Here is a 27,899-nt window from a genome sequence, read left to right on the forward strand (position 1 = left end):
ACTCAGTTGGCAACACTATTTGTGCACTGGATATCACAAAAACATAATCATTATTTAAAATAATATACCAATATTATCCATAATATAACTAGGGGCTTTTCACAGTAACGTCATTGAAGCCAACTTGTGACAATAAATGATTATTATCCATAAATTCAGAAAGATAATAAACCCATGAAAGTCTGTCTGCACGAGACACAAATGTCTATGGGATGGAGTGCTCATTTAATAATAATCTTGTCACAAGTAGGCTTACATTAAAAAAAAATTACATTAACACTGCAATGAAGCCACTGTGAAAATCTCCTAGTCGCCACATTCCGGCGCCTGTTCGGGTACACAGAGGGAGAATTCAGAATGGCCAATTCATCTAACAAGCACGTCTTTCGGGACTTGTGGGAGGAAACCGGAGCACCCGGAGGAAACCCACACAGACACGGGGAGAATGTGCAGGCTCCGGACAGACAGTGACCCAAGCCGGGAATCGAACCTGGGACCCTGGCGCTGTGAAGCAACAGTGCTAACCACTGTGCTATCGTGCTGCCCACATCCATCCGATGCAGCCATGATGGGCTGAATGACTTCCTTCTGTATTCACATAATTCCAGATTTCCAATTACTCGGTAATATTTAGGGACAGACACGGAAGCATGCAGTTCTGAAGAAGAATCATATTCAACTTAAAACATTAATCCCGTCACCCTCTGCACAGTTGCTGCCAAACATGCTGAGTATTTTCAACACAGTCTTTATTCCATACAGGATTACATTGGGGTCCACTTAGACACGGGGAATAAAATAAACTTTCAATGAAACTAAATGATCTTATTTCTGGTGTTTATGAAACACTTGTGACTGGAGGGCACAGAGAGAGAAGTGATGGACTCACTGGGTCATTCCAGCATTTTCAGCTTTCAATTTAATGAAAGATTAACAATTCTGATGAAATTACAAGACCTTTATTCTGGTAATTGCAAATTACAATATATTAAAAATGATATATATTGGTAACGAACGTGCCTGCAGTGCTCAAGACACGTCTCCTGGCAGTTCAGCTGAAGAGTGACAAACCTCACGACATTTCCAAATTGCAGTGCTCAACTATCAATGGACATTGAAGGCCAAATGACAAACTTCACAAGAAGTGTCACCGACAGAAGCACTAGAAAGGGAGACCAAACCCAGTCCTCTTGTTGGCTCACACAAGAAATGCAGACACCAGATTCCTTCTCCCATCTATCTTCGTGGATCCAACTTCAAATTTTTCAGCACACAGACGATTCAGTCAACAAAATATTTTTTAATTTTCTACATAACAAGTAAAAAATGGGCAAATGCAAATCCCCCGAATACTAACCCCCCCCCCCCCCACTAAACAGAGCTCATCCCCAGGTTCAAAATTTGATGACTATGTCAAAACCAAAGTCAAGCCTATTATTTTGGCAAAGTTGGTCCAACAAGGCCATTGGTTGGTTTCGCAAATGGCAAAAATCACAGAAACATGTCACCAAGGAAACCAAAATTCGCAACATCCCTAAATTGAAAGGAAACAGTTCATAGGTTAAGTTTTATCTTTGTGAAATTTTTAAATAACTATCCAATTGACATCTGAACAAGATTGAAGTTTGTAAATATAAATTTACATTCAACCGTTTACCAATTTCTGCTTTTTAAAATATCTCAAGCCGAGTCTGAAACGGATTTACTTACTACAGTGTGGGATGGGTTAGTGATCAAGGCACTAATGAATAGCTGGGGGAGACTTTCTAATGGAACAGGAGATGTAGTCCACTGAATCAGTAACATCTTTTTCTAGCCCAGGATGCCAAGACCAGTTGGAGCACCACCACTATCGAACTCAATGCAGACTGAGGATTGAATCAGGGACTTTCCTCCTCTACATTGCTCTGTTTCACACCAAGATGGATACATTTACCATCCAAGTCACTGAAAGGGCCCCGAAAGTCTCACCAATTGGCATATTTAGGCCAATGGATCTCATTCTGTTTTTTTCCTCAGGTCTGCAGACAGAAAGGAAGGAGGTCTGGGATGAGCAGTTAGTGCTGCTGCAACCCACACATTCCCCAAGTGATAGACATTGTGATATTACATGACTCATCATTTACCACAATTCCTGCTGTTTTGAAACATCTAGTGCATTTTGAAGGTATCACAAGGTGGTGCCATGGTGATTTAAGCCAAGGGGCATTAGCTTCTTCATCGGGTTACCCGACTACCTGCTGGATTTGATTTGCTGAGGGAGAACTCTACTCTCTTGTTTTGTTGACCATTTGGCCCACATTATCCAGTCCATGAGCTACTTGAAAACCACCATCAACAAAGCACAGTGGAAGACATACTCGTATCATTGCTTGGTACATTTTAGCTACGAAAGATGCTTGTCCCCCAATGCCAACTGCCAATTGCAGGCCAACTAATCTCAAAACTTAATGTTAAAGCTTAACCTACTAGCAATGTAGAGTAAATTGATCACAACGCAAGCTCAGAGTAAAAGGGTAGCTACATTGCATTCACATGGAAGAACACAAATTAAACTCCAATAAAGGTTCGGATGAGCCTGTGTAGGTAACAATATTTATATCCAGTCTCCAAGCATTGTAAAATATCCCTTCATAGATGCAAGATTAGAATTACATTGATCAGATTAAAACATCAAAGAAACAATTCAAAAATGCAGATTGCCATGTAAACTTGAAGTGACAGTATCCATTCATCCTAACCTGCAGTTTTTGTGGAATTATTGACTCAACTAAAAATGTCGACAACCAGAATTAAAAATCACTCACTCCAAAAGTTTCATAGAAGTTTAGTTTCCAAGCATTAGCTGGTGCTCTTTTTTCTTCATGCAGATTAATACCCTACTTGCTTTCCGTGTTCAGTGCTCATGCCTTCCCTCCAGTAAGGTTAGGCCCATATTTGCTTCTTGGAATTGTGCCACCATGTCAATTGGAGTTGTGACTCAGAATAACAGGAAACAAATGGATTGAAATCACCATTCGGACCTACGGCACAGGTTATCCCACAATCATCAGCATCGAGTGCATGACTGAGTGACAGCAGTCCCGCTTCCTGTGGGAAGAGCCAAAGAGCCTCCATGCGAGGTTATTAGGCTGATCTCGTTATCATGCAGTTATCGAAAGTGACCTTCCCAACTAGCCTCAAGAAACTACCTCCTACAACTAGAAAAGAAATCTGCTAGGTGAACACCCAATTGGTGTAATTTACTATTACAAAATATTATTGATGCGTTCTCTTTTGACTAATTTCCTCCCTACCGCCTTTCCTGGTGCATGCTTCACTCAGTGTTCACCAGAGATCTGCACATATATGTTTTCTGGCAGAGGTGGCTAGTTAGTGACCAAGAACGGGAACCTGTGCCAATTCCTCTTTCTCCCTTCCTAGCCCAGTGTCACTGCGGCAGATTACGTTGTCCCCATGGACAAAGGTTCGCTAATTTAGCACCAGAGTTGTTTGTGGCTCAACATCACAATGGGTATTTCTTCACTGAGCTATTATCCCAGTACTATTTTATATCCTGCTTTCCCAATATCAACTCTCACTTTGAGCTCAATCAGGGGGTTTCTGCTACCTTGCCTGGACAATGAGCTGACTATCTAACTACAGGGAGTACACATTCATGTCAGCACCTATTCATATATGCATATTGCCAGCGAGAGTCATTAGATAGTATCCAATTAGTGGAACCACAAGCCATCTTCCTTTTCCTCACCCAGCCTGTTGTAGCACCTGCCTCTTCACCCTGGCTGACATCAGTAGATGCTGAGAATCAAACTGGGACCTTTCTGGTTTGCTTGGCTCAAAGTTGGAGATTTACGTCTCTGAGAGTCATTGGGATATTTCTTTAATGGGAATGTAATTTTCATTTGGGTGAAGGGAGCTCACTTCAGGTTTTATTAGTGTTCTGGTTGATTGGTGACAATCACAGCATACTGTAGCAATGGAAAAATAAAGCAGACCTATTGTGGCTCTGTGTTGCAATGAGTTGATATGACAACTCGGATGCTTTCTAATCGAAGGAGACAGACTGGTTCCATGAGGGAGGTCAACTGGAGACCATCCATTTAACCAAGAAATGTGAAAAAGTCTTCGCTAAAAAAGTGAAGTCTCAAATGTTTGCAAAAATCATATGGAACTTGCTAAATGAAAGCTCTGGAGATGTGAATGACCAACACATGGACCTTTGGCACACTTGGGAATAAGGACTGAACAGACAGACACTGCCTCGTCATTTCCGACAAGTGATTTTTCAGGTTTTCCAGACCAGCGATTGATCGGCTGAATTTTAAACTCGAAGGTGAGGAAGGGGTGTGCTCACATCTTGGAAGAAAGGGTGGGACAGGGCGCTCTTCGCTGAGATCCGCTTGCTTGGATCATACTGAAGCATTTGCTGCAGGAGAGAGGAATCAAGATGGGGCAGTTAAATTCAGCAAGAACTTTCAAAAAAATAAGGCAAAAGAGATAACGACGGAGAGATTTTTTGGAAAAGTGAAGCACTGATTATATAGCAGCATGAGCAACAACAATTTATATTTAAACAGCAGCGTTAATGTAATAAAATGGCCCCCCAAGATGCTTCACAGAAACATTACAAAACTTTTGACATCAGGCCACATAAGGCGATATTAGGTCAGATGACCAAAAGTTTGGTCAAAGAGGTAGGTTTTAAGGAGTGTCTAAAGGAGGCAAATGAGGTTGAGAGGTGACAAGGTGTCGGGAGGGAATTTCAGAGCTCAGGGCCTGGACAGCCGAAGAGATGGCCACACCAGTGGTGGAGTGATCAAAATCAGGGATGCTCAAGAGGCCAGAATTGGAGGAGTCTTCATCGAGTTTTTGTAGAAGTTACCAGCTTGTTTCAATGACTAAATGTCCCCACACCCACCCCATATTTGTACCAGAGCCAAGTGTAAATTATGTCCAGAATTTCATAACTTGTGGACACTGGTGTTGAGGTAGAAGTAGAGAAACTTCTATTTTCGCCAAGCTATCCTCAGATTTATTCCGCGGTGGCTCTGGTTTTAAAGTTTAAGTTAGAAGAGTGAAATTTGCCATGGAGATGGAACTCGGTCAAATAACTACAACTATGTGGGCTTCTTTATTTCAAACCAATCCAGAGCTATAAATAAACATTTTAGAATTCCCTTCCCAATTTTCTCACATTCCCAGGTTTATCGTTGTTGGCATGCCACAGACTGATCATCTGATCACTCTGCAGTTTGGAAACAGAGACTAGGAGTAGGCCATTCAGCCCTTTGAACCTGCTCCACTTAATTTATTGGCTGCTGCTTGCACCTGTATCCAATTACTCACCGCTAACAGGTCTCTGCCAACCTCATCCAGAGGGGGGACCACTTTACCAAGATCCTGCTGAATCCACCGTGGGAATGTGGGCTTGTAATCAGGCATGGAGGTTACTCCTGGCCAGACCGATTCGTCTGGCGTTCCAAGAGTGCGGAAAATGCGAAACAGCTGATCAATCTCCGAGTCTCCAGGGAATAAGGCTCTCCTAGTGATCTGTGAAAAACAAAAGCAAAATATTGGCAACATTGGTTGAGCAAACCACCCGACTGTGTCTCAACAGCCATGTTTCTCTGGAATTTCACATTTAAGTATCCGGTCTACACACTCCAGTTTCCACTCCTCTCTTTCGGTCCTGAAGTTGCTGACTCTTGCTGTGGCAGTTTTGCAAGGACCAGCCACTCTCTTGTATGTCACCCTAGTCACTGTGCGTCATTCAGGTGATTAGATAGTGAGCGCTCGCAGGGCAGTCCATATACTGACTTGGAAAGGTTAGCAAATCTGACATACCCATGTTACCACCAGTGTGCTTTTATTCTCCTGCCAAATTAAAGTATGGTATCGTGTTCCACATTATGCAGACAGCTTGCAAACGAACAAAATATGGTTTCATTGCAACGTGCGCAGAATAATCTAGTTGTGCAATGGTTACAGATCGAATTCAATTGGTTTGAATATTTCATTAATAGCAAACTCTTGCCTCTTTCTCTTCCCCCCTCCTTTACTGCTCCACTGGATTGCTTATGATGCCCCAAAAGACAGTGGGGATACTATGCAACAAAAAGACAAAAGGTATGTGTAGAATCGAGGACAAGAATTTTTATCCGAAGGCAAGTGGGTCAGCAAGTTTCATGACATCATGAGCCCAGCACACTGGGATCACGCACCACATTTAAACAATGCAGCTATTTGAGAGCAGATTTCAGAAGAGCTCTGTTTATTCTGCTCCTTGTACAATGAACACTACCACAAGACATTACATGAATGGAACAACAGTCCACAACCTAAATTTCCCCTCCCTCATGATGGGTGCAAAAAAGGGTCATTTGTGGTGGCAGAGGGTTAGGAAGAAGGCATCATTCTTGTGCAGGGAAAGATTTCCTTCCTGGTTTAGAGTTTGAGAGACACGAGGCATTCTCCACTACCTTGCCAAAGCCACCATTCGTCATGCGAGAGCCAAGGCCGCAAGCGTTGAAGGCTATTCAATTGCGGGAGACATTATAGCCAATGTTATTCAGTGACGTCCACACTTCTGCCTTTCCATTCACTAGATAATGGCAAGGAGCACGATGCCATTTGATTTCGCTCTCCCTAACTTAGGGGCGGCGAGGCCAGTGATGGTTCCTAAAATCCTTCACATCTTGGGTTTCGGATAGGTTTCTAGATTTTAGATCACAATCTCCATCTTGCATTATCCATCAAATAAAACTACTTGCCCAGAACAGCACAACTCAAGAGCAGAACTATTAATGTCAACTGATAGCAAAAGCTTGGACAGACTTCCCCTCTGCTCTATTCATATTAATTGATCATTCAACGTATTAAGAGTGCAGCAACATGAACATCTCTACCCCATCTGCATGAAACAAGGATTTTTACAGCATGACTCAAGTAACACGGTGGTCATTCTGCTGTGCTCCAAAATGAACTGTGTACAGGTCTTCGCTGGGTCATCCAACTGTCCTCAGGCAGGTCCTCGAGGCAGTACAACTCTGTCCAAAACTAGGGGACATAAATAGAAGATAGTCACTAATAAATGCAAGAAGGAACCCAGGAGAAACCTCTTCACCCAGAGAACGGAACTCACTACCACAGAGTAGTGGAGGCAAAGAACAGAGCTGCATCTAAAGAGAAGCTACATGGGTAAATAAAGGAATAGGAGGATATGCTGGTCAGGTTAGGATGGGAGGAAATGAAATGAAAATCGCTTATTGTCACAAGTAGGCTTCAAATGAAGTTACTGTGAAAAGCCCCTAGTCGCCACATTCCGGCGCCTGTTCGGGGAGGCTGGTACGGGAATCGAATCGTGCTGCTGGCCCGTCTTGGTCTGCTTTCAAAGCCAGCGATTTAGCCCTGTGCTAAACTCATGTAGAGCACAAACATCAGTATCAACATATGAAATGAAAATCGCTTATTGTCACAAGTAGGCTTCAAATTAAGGTACTGTGAAAAGCCCCTAGTCGCCTTGGGTCAAATGGCCTGTTACTGTGCTGTAGATATTTTGTGATTTTCTTTAAAGAGTGTTGATGCTGGACCTGAAGGGTTTAAAAGAAAATATCCATCAACATGGTGGCACATGACTTCATAGCAAACGCACCCCGAGGTAACAGCCACCATAATATGACTGAATTTTATATTCAGTTTGAGGAAGAGAAGAGTGGGTCCAAGGCAATGTTTTTAAACTTAAATAAGGGCAATTATGAGGCGTTGAAAGCAGAGCTGGCTAAGGTGAATTGGCAATGAGGTTAAGGGATGGGTTAATAGAGATGCAGTGGCAAACGTTGAAGGAAATATTTCACAATGCACAGAATGAATGCATTCCAATGAGTAAGAGAAAGTCCAAGGGATGGAGCCACCATCCGTGGTTTTTTAACAATAAATTTAGAGTACCCAATTCTTTTTTTTTCTCCAATTAAGGGGCAATTTAGCCAATCCACCGAACCTGCACATCTTTGGGTTGTGGGGGTGAGACCCATGCAGACACGGGGAGAATGTGCAAACTCCACACGGACAATGACCCGGGGCCGGAATCGGAACCTGGGTCCTCAGCGCCGTGAGGCAGCAGTGCTAACCACTGTGCCGCCGTGCTGCCTTTCCCATCCGTGGTTAACTAGAGGATTAAAGACGCACTTCAAGAAAAAAATCTACAATTGTGCAAAGACAGTGGTAGGTCAGAAGATTAGACAGATATAAGGGATGGCAAGGGATGACTAAAAGATTAATAATGAGAAAAGTCAGAGTACGGAATAAAGCTAGCTAGGAATATAAAAACAGATAGCAAGAGCTTTTATAAATGTTTTTAAGAAGAAACATGATAACAAAACGAGCATTGGTCCTGGTGAGTAAGTCTGGAGAATTGGGAATGAGAAACAGATTAATTGAACAGGTATTTTGCACCGGTCTTCACTGTAGAGGATCCCAAAGCAGCTTTAACCAGGAAATGGAAGGGAGGGAGGGAGGAAGGAACTCAGGAAAATTATAGTCACCAGAGAAGTGTTACTTGTTAAACTCTGGTGGCAAATCTAGAATAAGAGCTAGGAAGCAAGTCTCGACTTCTTCAACTCCTCGAGTTCAGTAATTATTTCTCATACAACAAAACAGTGTCACCTGTATCCCCTTTATATATTGGTGCAGTCTATTCAACAATAAGTGCAATCTATTCAAGAATAAAAACCCCAGTTTCAACTCTAGCACTAAGGAGCATTAACTATTTCCTAAAGGTACTGAATAAATTGTTGGAGCTGCGGGCTGACAAATTCCTGGGACCTGATGGATTTCATCCTAGGGTTTTAAAAGAAAAGTGTCGAGTGAGATAGTTGATGCATTGGCTTTAATTTTCCAAAACGCCCTAGATTTTTTTTGGGGGGGGGGGGCATTAGATTGGAAGATAGCAAATGTAACTCCTTTATTCAAAAAGAGAGGGAAAGAGAAAGCAGGAAAATATGGGCCAGGTAACCCAACATCTATCAGAGGGAAAATGTTAGAAGCTATTAGTAAAGGTGTGCAGGGCAGTAGAAAAACATCAAGGCAATCAGGCAGAGTCACCATGGTTTTGTGAAAGGGAAATCTTTCGAAGTAACATGCGCCGTGGGGATAAAGTGGAAGCGGTGAATGTACTGTATTTAGATTTCCAGAAGGCATTTGATAAAAGTGCCACATGAAAGGTTATTGTGTAAACGCAATGGTATAACAGGTAACAGATTGGCATGGATAGAAGATTGGCTGGCTAATAGGAGGTAGGCATAAATTGGTTGGCCAAGATGTAACGAGTGGAGTGACACAGGGATCAGTGTTGGGACCTCAACTGTTTACAATTTATATAAATAACTTGGATGAAGGGATTGAAGGGATGGTTGCCAAATTTGCCGATGACACAAAAATAGGTCGGAAAGTTAAGTTGCGAAAGGGCATAAGGAGTCAACAAAAACATAGATATATTAAGTGAATGGGCAAAGATCTGGCAAATAGAATATAATGTGGGGGGAAAAAAAATGTCCATTTTGGCAGGAAGAATAAAAAAAGGAGCATCTTATCCAAATGGTGAGAGATTGTAGAGCTTGGACGTGCAGAGGGATCTGGGAGTCCTAGTGCATGAAGCACAAAAGGCTGGTATACAGGTACAGCAAGTAATTAGGAAAACAAATAGAATGTTACCGTTTATTGTGAGGGGAATTGAATATAAAAGTAAGGAGGTTATGCTTCAGTTATACAGGGCATTGGGGGGGGGGGGGGGAACATTAGGAACACTGCGAACAGTATTGGTCACCTCATTTAAGGTAGGATGCAAATGCATTGGAATGCGCTCAAGAGAAGGTTTACCAAACTAATACCTGGAATGGGTGGGTTGTCTTAGGAGGAAAGATTGGAGAGGCGAGAGGCAACTTGATTGAAACCTTTAAGATCCTGAGGGGTATTGACAGGGTGAATGTGGAGAGGATGCTTCCTCTTGTGGGAGAATCTAGAACTAGGAGTCACTGCTAAAAATAGGAGGACGCCCATTTAAGGGTCGTGAGTTTTTGGAACTTTCTTCCTGAAATGGTGGTGGAAGCAGAATCTTTGAGTATTTTGAAGGCAGAGGTGGGTAGATTCTTGGTAAGCAAGGGGGTGACAGGTTACCGGGGGTAGGCGGGAGGCAGATTTGAGGTTACTGTCAGATCAACCATGATCTTATTAAATGGCGGGGCAGGATCGAGGGGCTGAATGGCCTACCCCTGCTCCATGTTTGTATGTATGTACATCAGCCAGAATGCTTCACCCGTGTACATCAGCCAGAATGCAAGCTCCCAAGCAGAGGATTGATGTTTCCAGAGAGGGAGAAACAACAACAGTAGGGGGCTAAGGAGCAGTTCACCTATCTGTCCTGTTTGCTGACAACTGGGGGGGGCAGTAGGATAGGAAAGTGTGTGTGTGTGGGGCTCAGTGAAATAATCACATTGAAATCATGTAGATGTTGAAGTGATTTTATGAGGTTTTTAAAAAATTTAAATCAATGAGAAATGGCTCAGTGGATAGGAGGCAATGGTTCCAATGTTTCTGCATTCCTCGCCTCCCCCTTCTCAATCCTATTACACCAAAGTCGTGCACCATATCATGACCTACTTGATCACGCAGATATTAGAGTAGGGAGAGGGGCTGAGAGATCATCTGAGAGCTAATGATAGTCATCAAAGGCACTGAAATACTTCTCTGGGAAACTTTGAATAAACATCTTTGTGTCCGATCCCACCGCACTCCAGGCAATCTGGCAGAAATTCATCAGATGAGAAGATGCCTTTTCTCCTCCCTTTGCCACATGGCTGTCTCACTTTCTATATTTAAGTAAAGATTGCTCATTTAATGGAACTTTCCTTGCAGCCTTTTAACAACTGTGCGCTTCATTGCCTTCCATTGCAATTCGCAATGATTCAAAGCACAAATAACTGGGCTTTGCTCAGGTGAGACTCAAATGGGTCAAATGAAGACTCTAAAAGGGCAGCCCGGTGGCACAGTGGGTTAGCACTGCTGCCTCACGGCGCCAAGATCCCAGGTTCGATCCCGGCCCTGAGTCACTGTCTGTGTGGAGTTTGCACATTCTCCCCGTGTCTGCGTGGGTCTCACCCCCACAACCCAAAGATGTGCAGGGTAGGTGGATTGGCCACGCTAAATTGCCCCTTAATTGGAAAAAATGAATTGGGTACTCTAAATTTTTTTTAAAGAAAAAAGACCAGATTTTTAAAAATTAACAACAAAGAAACAGTCACATTGGTGAGCAAACTGAAGTCTTTTTAGGAGTTATTATTTACAATCCTCTAACATGATTCTATTCCTTTCTCTCTCATGTACTTATCTAGCATTCCCTTGTAACATATTTATACTATTCACCTCGACCACCTCCCACCCATACATTACTAGAAACAGCTTCCAGATCCTTCCAACACCTCTGTGGATCTACGACACTGCTGGGATCAGAGAGTTTGACTGGTTCACAATATGGGGTGCAATGGTAGAAAGAGACCCACGTGCCTGCAGTTAACTGCACAATCATGTAAAGTGTCTTAAGTAGATTCTCAAACCTCTTCAAAGGCCATCAATACAAGAGATCACTCATTACATTGAGCATCTAAAGCCAGAGGCAACAATGCAATTTGTTCTATATTCAAATAATTAAGTTATCGGCTGTCCAGAAGGATGGCTTTTGCATTGTCTGCATGCTTAGAATCATAGAATCTCTACAGTGCAGGAGGCCATTTGCTCATCGAGTGTACACCGACCCTCACAGCACCCTACCTAGACCCACTCCCCGCCCTATACCTGTAACCCACCTAGCCTTTAGGACACCAAGGGTCAAGTTAGCATGGCCAATCCACCTAACCTGCACAACTTTGGACGGTGGGAGGAAAAATGAGCACCCGGAGGAAACCCACACAGACACGGGGCGAACGTGCCAACTCCACACAGACAGTCACCCAAGGTCGGAATCGAACCCAGGTCCCTGGTGCCGTGAGGCAGCAGTGCTAACATTCTGCAGCTTCTTGAAGTCTGTTCCCTGTAGAACTTCCTCAATTTAAGATCATATAAATGATACCCAACAGAACCTGGCAATTTCTCCGAATTGGGAGAACTGAGGAATATGCAAAAGAAAAACATTTTTTTTATATGTCCTCAGCGCATTCATCATCAGGACTGCACTAAAGTAAAGATGGGATAAATCTTTTCCTGCCTCTCTTAATTTGGGACCAATGCTTGAATGTCTACCTCAACGGGCATTCACACCAAATTTTCTCCAATTTATTTGAAGACTTCCAATTTTTGGCAAGTAGGAGGGTAGAGTAGTTGCGATGGGAGGGGGTGCATAAACTAGCAAGAGTCCCACTTCAGATGTCATTTCAACTCGTCCATATTCGTTATCATTGATGCATTTCTCAGTTTGATCATTATCTTATCACAGAACTGCACTAACTTTAGAATCTGTTACCATTTCTGCGAAGATGCAGCCAAGACTCCAGATATCTACTGCAGTGGAGTAATATTTACACCCCAAGAGGATCTCAGGGGCTCGATACCACAATGTGACAACCTGCAACCAAAAAAAAAATGGGAAAAGATTTCAAACTCATATTCCAAGATGCAACTTCAGTGATGGAATTGCTGAGAATTCCACACTGAGGTAGTCTACATTGTGTAGGACAATACAGATTCACTAGTTTGCTTTCAGTTTCACTAATAGTTTCCCCCTTGGTCTCGGATTTCTCCCACTTTTTTTGGCTAACCCTTGGAATAAATGCTGGAAATACTTAGCCGGCAGCATCCATGGAAAGCACCGTCAGCACCTAACCTTTGAAGCCTGGTATCTCTTCTCAACTCCTACACCATGTTAAAAAGGGCCCATAATTATTTTGGTTACCACTCTAGACAAGCAAAAATAACTTCAGGGAGAGTTCAAAGGCCACCAGCAAATGGGTCTTGAATAGGAGAGTACAGGATGATTCAAGATGGCGTCAGAGCATGGCGACTCCCTGCGAGCTCTCTCCCCCTGTCCCTTTTCTTTTCTCTCCTATCAGCGTTCTGACCTACTAAAACTTTTCCTCTTCTTATAAAATTAGTTTATTTGGCCCCTTGTTCCGCACTGTAACCAATCACTGTTTGTCGATGTATCATTTGTCAATGTTCTCTGTTGATTGTTCTTTTTGTCTACTATGTACGCACTGTGTACGTTCCCTCGGCCGCAGAAAAATACTTTTACTTGTACTTCGGTACATGTGACAATAAATCAAATCAAATCACATACTAATCAAACTCTGTGCCACTAAATGGCAGGGGTCTCACTGACAAACCACTATCTCCAGGCAGAGTTACCAACAAAGGCAAGAATCTGCAGACTGTGACTGCCCATTATACCTCGTCACTCACGGCCCCTTCCCCAGTTCCTGGGAACGATTGCATTACTTGCAGCAAAATTAACGGTTCCCACCAAGCGATGCCCTCGGACACTTTTCTACCTATTCGAGTCACTGTCCAGTTTGGGGAGCAGGGGGTGTGTGTGTGACTTACCTCATGGGTGTACGTGCGAACAGGCACTCCAAAAGCTCGTGCCAGTCCAAAGTCGGCCAGTTTAATCGCACCCTCTGCATTGATCAGCAGGTTCTGGGGTTTCAGGTCACGGTGAAGTACCCGGTGAGAGTGGCAGAATGCGAGCCCCTGCAGTAGCTGGAATAGGTAACTCTGAATGGGAGAAACACACAATAATTAAACATCACGGCAACAAAACGCACATTTCAAAACCATTGCATCAGATACAATGATAAACAGAACTGGAGTAGCACAAAATCCCACGGCTGTCAAGCCAATTTCATCTGACGTTCCTGGACTCCCGTTCAAATACCTGATTCAGATAACAAATCAAGTGCTTTGAGCGTACAGTGGTTGGAGGGGCAGGGTTCAAAAATCAAACACTGATTAAGATAGCCCTGCTGTTAAGATAAACCAATATTCAGGGGTGAACACTCACCACTGTAAAAGTAACAGAGAAATAGCAGCAACATTGAGAATCCACTCCTTCACCTTGCATTGTTGTCTTCAAGTTTGAATACCACAAGGGCAATAAACAACTCTCAATAAAGGGTTGAAAAGAGTAATGTTGCAGTGTTCTTCTTTTAGAGAGCTGATAAAACTCACATACAATAAGAGGCGCGTGGCATTAGAGAGCCCAGAGTGAATAGCTTTAAAACAGTAACGACAACACCAGTGCTGGACTGGCATGTGGGTCTTTCACCTGACTAGCAAAAGAGAACCCTTGCAATTTTCAGGGGCCATCCCACAATATGGGCAGCAGAGGGTTACATTAAAAACTTTTGTATGCAAGCTGCGAGCATCAGTACGGACAGATCTAATGTACAAAACATACACGGAAACAGAAGGAGGCCATTCAGCCCCTTACGAGAAGTTCCACCATTGAAGTACATCATGGCGGATCTACCTCAACTCCATATACCCACCTTCAGCTCCATATTCAATATCCGTACTGACCAATAAATCTATCAATTTTAGTCTTGTAAATAGGAAACAAACACCAGATTTCCGCCACCATTTGCGTCAAGATGCGCTTCCTGATTTCACTCGGCCTAGCTAACTTTCAGGTTATCTCCTGGTTTCAGACCCCTCCTTCAGAGAAAAATGAAGATTTCAAAGGACAGGTTCGGAGTCACATGAGCTTGGAGCTAAACCTCCAGATTGTGTCTGGGTTGAAAGTTCACAAGCGGGAACAAAATTGCCAGCAGCACTGCAGAAAACAGGTTGCGACTGGAGTAGATAAAATAAAACAGAGTTGGAAAGCCCTTATAAAAAGGTATGGGGTTGACATTAAATAAGAAATTAACATATTCAATAAAAAATAAGCCAGCTGTTCTTTTACAAGTAACAGATATTACTTTCCCATGAATGTGGTCAGAGGATTTGCCGAGTTAAACATTCCCCCATCAATGGAAAGTTAGCAGTGTTTCAAATGGTGCCTACAGGCTTAGCTTGGAGGTGGGCATCAGGAGGAATGGGACCACTTTCCTGCAGGACAGCACCATACCCCTACTATGTACTAAGAGGTACCACAGGTTGGCTCAATAGAGTGCCCAACATGCCTTCGGACTCTCCATTCAAACCTCCTGCCAAGGATGGCTCCTCGCCTCAGTCAATGAAGAATACCAACCCAAGTGTACAGAACTGCATGTCTCCATCTCCAAATGCAATGCAATTTGTAATACAGGATGCATTCTCCGTTATACTTTGAACTGATGAAGTGCATAAATATTGCACTATCTAGATTAGCAAATAATTTTGAAAACCAGATCCATGTTCAGAGTTCCTTTGCCATCATTTGGGCGAGACATTCAGGTGGATACTAAAGATCCCATCATACAATTTGAAATAAAGCAAAGTGGTTTTCCTGACACTTACCCCATAATGTCGCCACTGTCCCAGAGGACCATAAGGCTGCAAGGCTTTTGCGAGAGAGCTGACTGACAGTGATTTAACCCGAGGGTCACCACACTTCAGGGGGGCTGGTTTAGCACACTGGGCTAAATCACTGGCTTTTAAAGCAGACCAAGGCAGGCCAGCAGCACGGTTCAATTCCCGTACCAGCCTCCCCGAATGTGGCGACTAGGGGCTTTTCACAGTAACTTCATTGAAGTCTACTTGTGACAATAAGCGATTTTCATTTTCATTCAGATGCAAGGTTGAGAAGGCATGAATAACCTCAGCGAGTACGGGAATTGAACCCGCGCTGTTGGCGTCACTCTGCGTCACGAGCCAGCCGTCCAGCCAACCGAGTTAACCAACCCCCACTTACCCCTTAACTAATACTATCAAAAACAGATCAGATGATCGTTTATCTCATTGCTATTAGCGGGTCTTTGCTCTGCGCAAATTGGCTGCCACGTTTGCCGTCACAGCAAAGCTGCAAAAAGGTAATTAACTGATTGCAGAAGAACTTTGGAATGCCGTCAGAATGGTGAGAAATATAAGAGTACAGCTTGCCATCGGTGTAGCATTAATCCTATGCACTTGCCAAAGCTCATTTGAAGCACTTTAATAAGGTGGAAAATCCATTTTTAACTTTTCTAGCATATTTGACAACTTCTTAACGACAGCTTACGCTTTTGTGCGTTGAAGAGTTTAATTTGCACCACAGACACTGCCACCATGTTGACTGGCAAAGTAACATATTAAGCCGCCATACAGCAAAACGCACACGAGGAGAAATACCAACCGCACCAACTCCCTCAAGTGGTTGACCTGCTCTGGATCCATTCCATTTTAACTTTGTCCTGTGAAACCCACGTGATTTTACCTTGACGAGTGGCAATGGGATCCCATTGACCGAAGAGACGTCCATGAATTTCTTCAGATCCTGATGCAGGAACTCAAAGACCAGATAGAGTTTATTCTCCGTGTGAATGACATCAAGTAACCTGAAGGAGGAGGGTGGAAGGGAAAAGAGGAATACTAGTAATCCAGCCATGGGTTCCAACGTCATTCTCCAGAAAGACCTCGTTCTCACCCACTGTATAGTCACAAAGAGCCAAATTCTGCAGCAGCCGCAATTGGTTATATTGTTTTAGACGATTTATTTGGCAAATCTCTCTGTTTTAGTTATGCAAGCAACAAAATGCAAAACTGGTCCGGTGATTTGTTTTCTCTATTTATGCTCCTGTGAAGAGTTTTGGAATATTTCATCACCTGAAAGATGCTAGATAAATGCACATTGTTGTTGTCATGACACTTGTGTAACTGAGAGGACAACAATTAACGACATTCTTTATAGATCAGCATTTGTCATGTTACCCTAGCTCAGTCTGGGTTGAGTAAAGGCTTCCCCTATGGCTGGAAAAGGTCCTTTATGAAACCCTCACCATTGTACACTGGTGAGAGCTGTGAACAGAGACAGAGTGCGGGAACAGAGCAAGTCCAGATTTCTACTTGCTTTGCTGAACACCTCCGTTCAGTCCACGAGCATGACCCAGAGTTTCCGGCTGCTTGTCATTTTAGTTTTCTGCTTCACTCCCACTCTATCCTTGGCTCCCTACACAAGTGCAAATGGAGCTCCACAGAAGCTCGGGAAACAGCACCTCATTCATCAATTAGTCACTTTAAAACCATCTGAACTCAGCGAGTTCAATAGTTACAGGTCAGAACCACTGCTCTCATTTTTGCAGACAGCAGCTGCCATTCACACCTTCTCTCAACCTATCTTTTGTTTCTCTCCTGATGCCATTATTACTCCCCTTTTCCTTGCACTGTGATCCTTCTTGTCATTTAATCTCTCATGTCTTCTTTAATAAAGGTGAAGGGAGTCGGACGAGTAACACAAAGAAGACATTTATTTATAATATGTACTGTTTACAAAGGGGACCGGTTGAACCTCACTGGGTCCTCTCTCTCGGTCGGTCGGTTCCTATCTGGCTGACCTGGTATACACATGGTAACAGCCTCAGTTAGCAGGGAGCTCATTCTCCTCGAGCCACACGGGGGAAACAATCAGCCCAATCCCGTGTGATCCGTGCTGGTTATTACACCCCTCCCCCCGCACACAGACCTTCCTTTTTGCTTATTCTCCTCTCTCTCTCCTCGCCTCTTCTTCTCTCTCTCTTCTTCCTCTCTCCCCCCCCCCCCCAGAATCCCAGACCCGTTTTTCTTCCAGATCTACATTTCATTTGCCCAATCACACAATCAGGAATGATTACGATTTTATGGCATTGCATTTACTGCCTGTGGCACACAATGCAGCCTATGTGGAAATGCTAAAAATTGACCCTTAAATCCCCACAATAATTACCACTGTGGACTCTGCTGAGCTGAGCACCTGGTTTAGCTCACTGGGCTAAATCGCTGGCTTTTAAAGCAGACCAAGGCAAGCCAGCAGCACGGTTCAATTCCTGTACCAGCCTCCCCGAACAGGCGCCGGAATGTGGCGACTCGGGGCTTTTCACAGTAACTTCATTGAAGCCTACTTGTGACAATAAGCGATTTTCATTTCAGACCTCGAACACCAGCTTCACAAAAGAGTTAATTGACAGTCCATGTTTTCACAGAACCAAGTTCAGCAAGTCTCTTCCCCGCTATTGCGATAACTGATTTCAAGTGACAAGCTGGAGCCATGAAGGAAACAATGCGAAGGCTTCCCTTTAAACTCTATTTGAGGGAAAAAAAAAGATCTCCTAAATTACAGGAATGCTCGAGTGCTTCCAGCTATTCCCCTGGCTGTCATTTCCGATCTCAAAACTTGTCAGAGACCTGCTCAGTTGTTATGCTGAGCAGTTATGCAGCATTAGACACCGACTGGTGTTCAAGATGCTGGTCAGTAGATACCCACGGCTCGGAGATTCAGTACCAGGCACTGCCACTCACTGACAGCGCCCAGAGTTGGGCAGCTTAGCTGCAAGTCAAAGCTGAAATACTGGCTCTTAAATTAAGCCATGGGAGTTACATTAAACAGCAATATCTGCATGGATAAAGGTCTCCCACTCCCCATCCCTGGACACCATAATTTCAGCCAAAAGATCTATCAACCAGATGACAGAAGCAGCCCTACTTTCAAACAGCAGCGGATCCAAATTTCAATTAGAAGGTCACAGCAGCTCAAAAGTATCATCCAGACTGCTTTCAGCAATGGGCTTTCCAGTCACAGAAAGCTGCACTGTTTATCACACAATTCAAGGTGGAATCCATGCAGAGGCCTTCAACCAATCACCATGGAGCCCCAGATCATGAGAAGGTGAACTTTACAATGGAACGCAAGGAGGCAGCTGGAAAGTTCAGGACACCAGTAAGAGCACGATCAAGACGGTGAGTGAGTGGACTGCACCATCAGCCTCATCACATTCAGGGTGTGTATAAACACAACCCCACCCATGACTACTTTTCATATTATACACGGAGTACAAGTGAGCTCCGTTTCGTTGGCTCCCTCTCCCACAATACATCCATTCCAAATTCCTGGTTTACAAATCCATCGTTAATAGAGGGTGTGGGGAGTGAAAATCCATGAAGGTAAAACAATCCAACACTACTTTTAATTCTTTCATTGGATGTGGGCATCACTGGTGAGACTGGCATTTATTGCCCATCACTAGTTGCCCTCAAGGTGATGGTGAACTGCCTTCTTGAACCACTGCAATCCATCTCCTACAGGTGCACCCACAGTGCTACTGAGAAGGGAGCTCCAGGATTTTGATCCCATGATAGGGAAGGAACAGACAAAATATTTCAAAGTCAGGATGGTGTGTGGCTTGGAGGGGAGCTCCTAGGGAGGTGGTGGTGTTCTCCATGCATCTGCTAACCTTGTCCTTCTAGGTGGTAGAGGTCGTGGGTTTGAAAGCTGCAGTCAGGAAACTCGAGGTAAATTGCTGCAGTCAGGAAACTCGAGGTAAATTGCTGCAGTCAATCCTGTACATAGTGTACACACACACACACACACACACACACACACACACACACAGATGCCACTGCTGGTGGCAGAGAGAGTGAATATTTGTGGAAGGGGAAGTAATCAAGTGGGGCTGCTTTGTCCTGGATGGTATTGAGCTTCTTGAGTGTTGTTGGAGCTGCGCTCATCCAGGCAAGTGGAGAGTATTCCATCACACTCCTGGCTTGTGCCTTGAAGATCGTGAACAGCCACAGTATTTATATGGCTAGACCAGTTCAGTTTCTGGTCAATGGCAACCCCCAGTATGTTGACACTGGGGGATTCAGCAGTGGTAATGTCATTGAATGTCAAGGGGAGATAGTTAGATTCTCTCTTGTTGGAGATGGTCATTTTGTCTAGCACTTGTGTGGCAACTAAAATTTATGTCACTCATCAGTCCAAGTTCAATGTTGTCCTGCATATTGGCACAGACTGTTTCAGTATCTGACTTGCAAGTGGTATTGAACAGTGTTGAATCATCAGCGAACATCCCCACTTCTGACCTTATGATGAAAGGAAGGCCATTGATGAAGCAGCTGAAGATGGTTGGGCCTAGGACATGATCCTGAGGAAAACGCCTAGTGATATCATGGATCGCAGATACCAACCACCACAACCATCTTCTTTTGTGTTGGTATGACTCCAACCAGTGGAGTTTCCCCACTGATTGCCACTGACTGCAGTTTTGTCAGGGCTCCTTGATGCCACACTTGGTCCTGACTCATCTCTGGAACTCAGCTCTTTTGTCCATGTTTGAACCAAGGTTCTAATGAGGTTAGGAGCTGAGTGACCCTGGCGGAACCCAAACTGATCATCAGTAAGCAAGTTATTGCTCAGCAAATGCCACTTGAGAGCACTGCTGATGACCCCTTCCATCACTTTACTAATTATCAAGAGTAGACTGATAGGGCAGGGTAGTAATTGGCCAGGTTAAATTTGTCCTGATTTTTTGTGGACAGGACATACCTGATAAACTTTTCATATTGCCAAGTAGATGCCAGTGTTGTAGCTGCACTGGAACAGCTTGGCTCGGAGAGTGGCAAGTTCTGGAGCACAAGTCTTCAGTACTATTGCCAGAATATTGTCAGGGCCTTTGCAGTATCCAGTGCCTTCAGCTGTTTATTGATATTATATGGAATGAATCGAATTGGCTGAAGACTGGCACCTGTGATGCTGGGGACCTCAGGAGGAGACCGAGATGGATCATGCACTCGGTGCCTCTGTCTGAGAAAGGTGCATATGCTTCAGATTCTCTTGCAGAGATCTACTAGAGGATAAATCGTGTTGTTCACCTGAGCTTTTTCATTCGAGAAATATGCCTGTCGGCCAGAGGGGAGAATTTACTCCTTTTTCAAACTGGGCAGCTTAAAGTGATGGCACGCTGCACATACGGACAACGTGGGTACAGTCCGTCCATCTGTGTGGAAGCGCATCCCTGCTTCAGATCAACTGTACAGAATACCCAAATTCAAAATCGCAGGTCTCTTCCAGGGGTTTAACATGACGAGTCTGCGAATCGGCCAAAAGAGAGATATGCAATGGGTTATTAAAACAATTTGAGCCTGGGGAGAAACTCCCCAGGGCCGGAAAAAGGGACTACTTGTGGTTAGATAGCGGTGGAGACAGAGCTGGGAAAAACTCCCAGCCAAACCCGCCTGATCAGGGGTTATGGGGAGAAGGCAGGAGAATGGGGATGAGAAAAATATCAGCCATGATTGAATGGCGGAGCAGACTCGATGGGCCGAGTGGCCTAATTCTGCTCCTATGTCTTATGGAAATGATTTTAATTTGTTTCCTTTAAAGTTTGTTTTTTAATTTAGAGTACCCAATTCATTTTTTCCAATTAAGGGGCAATTTAGCGTGGCCAATCCACCTACCCTGCACATCTTTGTGTTGTGGGGGTGAAACCCACGCAGACACGGGGAGAATGTGCAAACTCCACACGGACAGTGACCCAGAGCCGGGATCGAACCTGGGACCCGTGATGTTGCAGGGCTAACCCGCTGTGCCACCGTGCTGCCCAAAAGTTTGGTTTTCTCAACAGTGCTCCTTTCAACGGTTTGGTAGTTTAATTTGTTAATGTGAAATACTCAGAAAGAGTATAAAAAGAGGCTTGTCCAAGGTGGTCATTAACAGATCCGGGAAGTGGGTGATTGAGGGGGTCTATTCGACCCAACTGCCTGCCTCTCATCCGCAATTATGTTTGCACCCGGGTATCCCTGGAGAAGGAGCACGGGATTCCCAGCAGGAGACTTGAGGCCAATGACTGATGGGTGCCTTAGGAGCTGGAATGCATCATTACTCCCCATAATGACATTGATTTTCACAGCGCTGAGGCCCCGGGTCACTCTCCGCGTGGTTTGCAGAGTCTCCCAGTGTGTCTCACCTCCACAACCCAAAGATGTGCAGGGGAGGTGGATTGGCCACGCTAAATTGCCCCTTAATTGGAAAAAAAGAATTGGGTACTCTTAAATTATTATTTTTTTTTTAAAATGACATTCTGATTTGAATTTCTTTGGTACTTTTATTTTAGTTACAGTGAACCTTTAAGTGGTGATTAATTAATTATGTTTATTAGTTAATTAATGCCCAAAAAAGACACACTTCTGGGACACTGGTTAGTGAAAAGGCAGACATTTGTAATGTTGCATTTTGTAAATAAATCTAATAGTAAGCGAAAGATTGGTGTCCAGTTTCCTATTTTACCAACTGGTTTCATAATGAATTAACATTTTATACATGTAAGTTGTTGTTATTAATAAGCAGCATTAAAACAATCAGGTGTAGGCAGCGCCCACAGAGCTTGGCAATTCTCTGGCCGTGGTAACCGGGTTAATGGAAAATGCCAACGGGTTATAATCTTGAATTAAAGGGCTTCTCCCCAACGTTAGATAAAATGACATGGTTCAAAACACCCGGCTGCCAGCTGATGAATTTGGCTGGTTCCTCCAAGTCTTGTTTTCCCACTTTGCTGCTGTTCTGAGCTTTCTCTCCTCCTATCCGAGGACGAGTTTAGAATGCTGTTCTCGAAACTGGAGGGTTGTTTTAAAATCCAACAGTTCGTGCTGTCGCACAGTTCTTGAGATTTATGTCAGCTTCTTGGTAACATGCCACAAATCTACATTCTCCCATCACAGAAAAGGATAGAGCTGGTTACAGAGACTGATCTTACGTTGGCGTAGAATTCCAGGGTGCTGGCAAAGTGGGCGCGATTTAATGGAAATGGAAGAGAGTCCCGTTTTGGGCAATTTTAGCCGGGTGTTTCCCAGCACTTGCGGGGCCGAGAATGACCCCGATATTAAACGGGACTCTGCTTCTTTTCCGGGCCTCAGCGAGGAACGCCCCGCTCAGCTCGACAGTGCAGGAAGAGATTGGGGCACCATTTTTAAAACGGACCCCTAGATGTCTGAAACCCCCCCACCAAACGCCCCAACTTACCAATACCTCCAACCCCCGCGCGCGCGCGCACTCCACCGCAGAAGGGCAGGGCACCCCCTGAGCCTGATTCCCAACACTGCTGAGGTGGCATCAGGGGTTCCAGGGTAACACCCTGCCCAGAGACCGACCACCCAGACCCCCAGTTGGGCATGACAAGGTAGATAGTTCACGCTCATAGTCTTGCTGTGCTCAAATGCTCATCTCATTGCTGCCAGTACAATTTTGCGGGAATATTCAGCTCATTGGCGTCAGTGTGTTCTTTGCGCAAGTATTGAGCTCATTGCCACGAGTACAATCTTACGGTGCGCAACATGTCCTCTCATTGCTGTCAATATGATCCTACTGTGTGAAGAATGGCTGCCTCACTTCCCTCCATAATGAAGCACGTTACAATGCAGTAATCATTGAGTGTGAAGTGCTTTTACAAGTTTGAGAGCATTCATAACGTGCAATAAGAATGTAAAAAAACTGGCTTTGCAGGAAATGTTTCCGTCAACTCGTGATATACCACAAAAATGGAGCCCTTACTTGACTATGTTGGGATGGCTGAGTTCCTTCAGCAGGGAGATTTCTCGTATTGCTGTACTTGGCACACCTTCAGTTTCCCTGAAAGACAGCATGCTCAGTGATTAGCAAGATGATGATTGACTGCACAGTATAACTGAAGAGAGAAGAAGAAAAACATTAATTTTCTTCACAGGCAAATAAATGGGTCCGGTCGACTGTTGACAAGACACCATCACACACCCCTCTGCAGAAGTCTCAATACTCTCATCCTATTACCTGAAAGAAGTAGAGTTACAACACTTAGGGTTACCTAACTCTGTACCACCCTCATAAAGTTACACAGTGAAACTATAACAAAGGCAAAGTGTGTGTGGGGCTAAGGACCACCTACACGTTCATACATCTTGCATTTGCTCAAGTGTTTGTCAAAAGGTAGACTATACTTGATCAGCCAATTTATTTATTTATTTCCTTAGCATATGCATCGTCACACATCCAACCAATAGCCTTATCAGTGGCTAGATGGAGTTCTATCAGCCTGCCTTCAAGTTTAGTCAGCAGACTCTCCTGAACAGTGTGGGTCATTCTTTGGATTGCACCACATCCTCAGCCTGCATGATCTTGGTGACACCTCTGTTGTTGGGTGGCGGCACAGAGGCCTTGGCCAGTCTGGAAACCGCTTAAAGGGCCCATTGTCGCCATAGGAAATCAAACCGGGTGGACGAGCTGCGGTGTCTACGATGAGACAGTGGTTTCTGGTAGATGCTTTCCCCTGACAATCCTCAGCTGATCTTCCTTGACGTGGGGGGTTTAACCATATGAGAAAGGTCGAATGGGGGAAGGCATACTGATGGTGGATTGAGGCGGCCATTGAGTAAAGGCAGGCTTGGGTCAGAGAAGACCTTCTCCAGTAGCTTGCTTGTTACAATTACCGTCCTGATGTGACATGGCTGGGGAGGGCCTGGGAGCCAGGAGAGCAGAGTTGGTCGAAGAGCACCTGTGATGATGCACATTGTTGAGTTGCATATCAATAAGTTTGTTGTCAGCAAATTGGTACCATACTGGGTTGAGTATGTGATAGAAAGAGCAGAGGTTCTGAGGCTCTTGGCCTGTGACTCCCATGAGGTACCAGCCAGTTCACGGAGGAGGTTATTGCAGGCTTGACGTTTTTCTGCCGTCTTGAGGAGGTGCTGTCTGTACACAAGGGTTCTGTCAATTGACTAATTAGGAGCGAGGAATGACATATATAAAAATATATGTTAAATTCACTTATACATACGGGGGTCAAAACATCACCACAGACCTGCAAGAGGCTGTGCCAAGTTTCTATTCCGCCAGGGGCGGCACAGTGGTTAGCACTGCTGCCTCACGACCCGGAGGACCCGGGTTCGATCCCGGCTCTGGGTCACTGTCCGTGTGGAGTTTGCACATTCTCCCCGTGGGTCTCACCCCCACAACTCAAAAGGTGTGCAGGTTATGTGAATTGGCCACGCTAAATTGTCCCGTAATTGGAAAAAATAAGAATTGGGCACAAATTTTTATTTTATTTTTTTAATTAAAAATGTTTTCTAATCTGGTGAATCACATTCTTTTTTAGACAAAAATGACAAGGAACAGCAGGCATTCCAGTTACTTGGGAGTCTATTGCACTGTAATGATAAAGGGCACTGTTAGTCATGTTAAACATGGGCAATTCCAGTTAATGAGGCGATCTTTTACACCTCCAATGTCATGGTTGATACCAGCTCAGCATAAGCTGGGAACTGAGCCCGGGATATGGCTGCTAACTGGGTTTAGTTTGTGTCCAAACTGTTCAGCTTTATAGTTTAGAACTTCTGGGTTAGCAACACAAAGGTTTCCTTCCACGTGCTCGCAGAAAAATACTTTTCACTGTACCTCGGTACACGTGACAATAAACATATCCAATCTAGGACAAAAAAAGCAGCGAGGTGGATTTGCACCAAAAAGGAGAAACAGCCAGAGGGAGCGAGGGCTCCAGCATCACCCCCTCGAGGGGACTTCAACTACTGTGGGCATACTTCTTTTCCAGAGCCACTGGTTAAGCAGTTAGTGATGAATTTGTCTGGTACACAGGGCAGCACAGTGGCGCAGTGGTTAGCACTGCAGTCTCACGGCGCCGAGGTCCCACGTTCGGTCCCGGCTCTGGGTCACTGTCCGTGTGGAGTTTGCACATTTCTCCCAGTGTTTGTGTGGGTTTCGCCCCCACAACCCAAAGATGTACAGGGTAGGTGGATTGGCCACGCTAAATTGCCCCTTAATTGGAAAAAAACAAATTGGATACTTGTCTGGTACACTGCACTGGATTTAGACATCTGGAACATCATGGTGGCATGGATCAATGGGTGAAAGATTCAACTCCTAATTCCCCCGTAATAGCAATAATCCATAAACACGCTTGTATTCATATAGTATATTTAACATCAAGGTGATTTATTGGAGCATTATCAGACAATATTTGACACCAAGCCTCATATCTTGGAGCAGGTATCCAAAAGATTGGTCGCCTGTTTTGAGTAACATTGAAGGAGGCAAGAGTAGGCAGATTTAGGGAGGAAATTTCAGAGCTTCCAAAAACTATTTTTCGTGGTGTCAATTGAGGGAGTAATATTCATATAATATTAATAGGAGTAAGGTACTGGGAGAACACCTTGCTCTTCTTGGGATCTTTTCCATAAACCTTGGCAGAGGCAGCACAGTGGCTAGCACTGCTGTCTCACAGCGTCAAAGACCCAGGTTTGATCCTGGCCCCGGGTCACTATCCGTGTGGAGTTTGCACATTCTCCCTGTGTTTGCGTGGGTCTCATCCCACAACACAAAGATGTGCAGAGTAGGTAGATTGGCCACGCTAAATTGCCCCTTCATTGGAAAATGTTTTTAAAAACCTTGGCAGACAGACTGGGATTTGGTTTCATGGCTCATCCACGAGACAATGTTGAGTCAGGATATAGGATAGCCAGCAGCTGTCATGGACTTCTAGGTATGGTTGCACAGGTCAAAATCCTGGAACCATTGGATGTTCTTGGGAATGAAATGGCATTCCTTATCCAAATCCATTTTGCTACAGAGAGCACACTAGTGTCAGACCATTCTGGAGTCCATGACAACTGTCCTCATCTGACATCCGCAGAGACCATGCTCCATAAAGATTCCACCCTCCCCCCCAAAAAAAACTATACTTTATTGATAAAGTTCGCAAAAGTACATGACAAAACATTTTGACTTGAAAATTACAGAAAGTGCAATAAAATCCAATGTGTTAGGGCAGCACAAGTGGTTAGCACTGTGGTTTCACAGCACCAGGGTCCCAGGTTCGATTCCCCGCTGGGTCACTGTCTGTGCGGAGTCTGCACATTCTCCCCGTGTCTGCGTGGGTTTCCTCCGTTGCTCCGGTTTCGTCCCACATTCCGAAGGCGTGCAGTTTCAGTAGATTGCCCATGATAAATTGCCCATAGTGACCAAAAATAGGGTCGAAGTGAGGGCTTAAGTGGGTCAATGCAGACTCGATGGGCTGTATGTTCGATGTCTTTATACATCATGTTGCACTCTTAGGGTGCCTCAATACATATCCAACTTGCTGGCTACCTAACATGTAGAGGAATCTTGGTTAACGTTTCCCAAAGCCCCTCAGTCCAATCTTAGTGCTTCCACTGAACAGAGAATGAAAACCTTCCTGGGTCCTGACCACCGAGTCAACGGAGACCCCCCCCAAAAAAAATGAATCTCAGACCGTCAATTAAATCAGGGTGTAGAGAACATTAATGGAGGATTTAACCCGGATTGGGGGGGGGGGGTGACCTGGTTCCTCATTTGGAAATAATTCTGCGTCTTTATTGTGGTGGTATGCAGACAGGATCAGCAACATCTCACATTACCAGGCCTGTTGCTACAATGCATGTAGATTACATTCAAGGAAGTTACAGACTTAGGGCAGGAAACGCGTGCGGAATCCAACATTTTAGAAGAATTAAAACTCCTCCCTCCCCTCGAGAAAGAAAAGTTAACAAAGCGGTAACAGTGACTCAACTAGCCCAAACAAAATGCGGTTGCATCTTGTTGGATCTTTTGTGTCTGCGCTGAGACCAGTGATATTCCGGCCTTAATGGTCACTCTACAGGCCGCTCACAAGTCTTCAAAGGGATCTCATCACTCACGTGTCGAGTCGAATTTTCTTCAGGGCCACCACTTCCCCGGTGTCTTTGTTTTTGGCTTTATAAACCACACCGTACGTCCCTTCCCCAATCTTCTCCACTTTCTGGAAACTGTCCATCCTCCCAAACCCCCGCCCCCACCCCCTCCCGCTCTCCAATTCGCCCCTCGCGAGATGACCGGCCGCTCAAGCTGATCTCAGAGCCGCAATGGTTACTTTCAACTGCGATTGAAATTGACAAATACTGTAACAATGTAACTGTTACAACCGCGCCATGAAACTGCCTTTCCCGCG

At 44.5% G+C, this 27,899-nt stretch overlaps 1 protein-coding gene across 3 annotated transcripts; it reads right to left on the bottom strand.

Annotated features, from left to right (window-relative positions):
- Positions 1–943: 943 nt before the first annotated feature.
- On the bottom strand, positions 944–27,899 carry cdk2 (cyclin dependent kinase 2). Of its 3 annotated transcripts, none has more exons than XM_072493880.1 (7): positions 27,610–27,899; positions 23,459–23,536; positions 16,379–16,499; positions 13,588–13,758; positions 12,512–12,613; positions 5,350–5,553; positions 944–4,429 (listed from the first exon to the last, which is right to left on the bottom strand). In XM_072493880.1, the coding sequence occupies exons 1-7, from the start codon at positions 27,723–27,725 to the stop codon at positions 4,325–4,327; spliced, it is 897 nt and encodes a 298-aa protein (XP_072349981.1). In that variant the 5' UTR covers positions 27,726–27,899; the 3' UTR covers positions 944–4,324. The 3 variants fall into 3 exon arrangements, with proteins under 3 accessions (XP_072349981.1, XP_072349980.1, XP_072349982.1); XM_072493879.1 differs by having other exon boundaries at positions 12,497–12,613; positions 27,610–27,897; XM_072493881.1 differs by lacking the exon at positions 12,512–12,613.

This window comes from Scyliorhinus torazame, chromosome X (assembly GCF_047496885.1).
Source record: "Scyliorhinus torazame isolate Kashiwa2021f chromosome X, sScyTor2.1, whole genome shotgun sequence".
Lineage (NCBI taxonomy): Eukaryota > Metazoa > Chordata > Chondrichthyes > Carcharhiniformes > Scyliorhinidae > Scyliorhinus > Scyliorhinus torazame.

Coding starts and splice junctions, on each gene's coding strand:
- cdk2 (XM_072493879.1), bottom strand. CDS start 27,725: ATGGACAGTTTCCAGAAAGTGGAGAAGATTGGGGAAGGGACGTACGGT. Junction 12,614..13,587: donor TTCGCACGTACACCCATGAG/GTAAGTCACACA, acceptor TTTTGGTTGCAG/GTTGTCACATTGTGGTATCG. Junction 4,430..5,349: donor TTGGCAGAGACCTGTTAGCG/GTGAGTAATTGG, acceptor TCTCTCCTGCAG/CAAATGCTTCAGTATGATCC.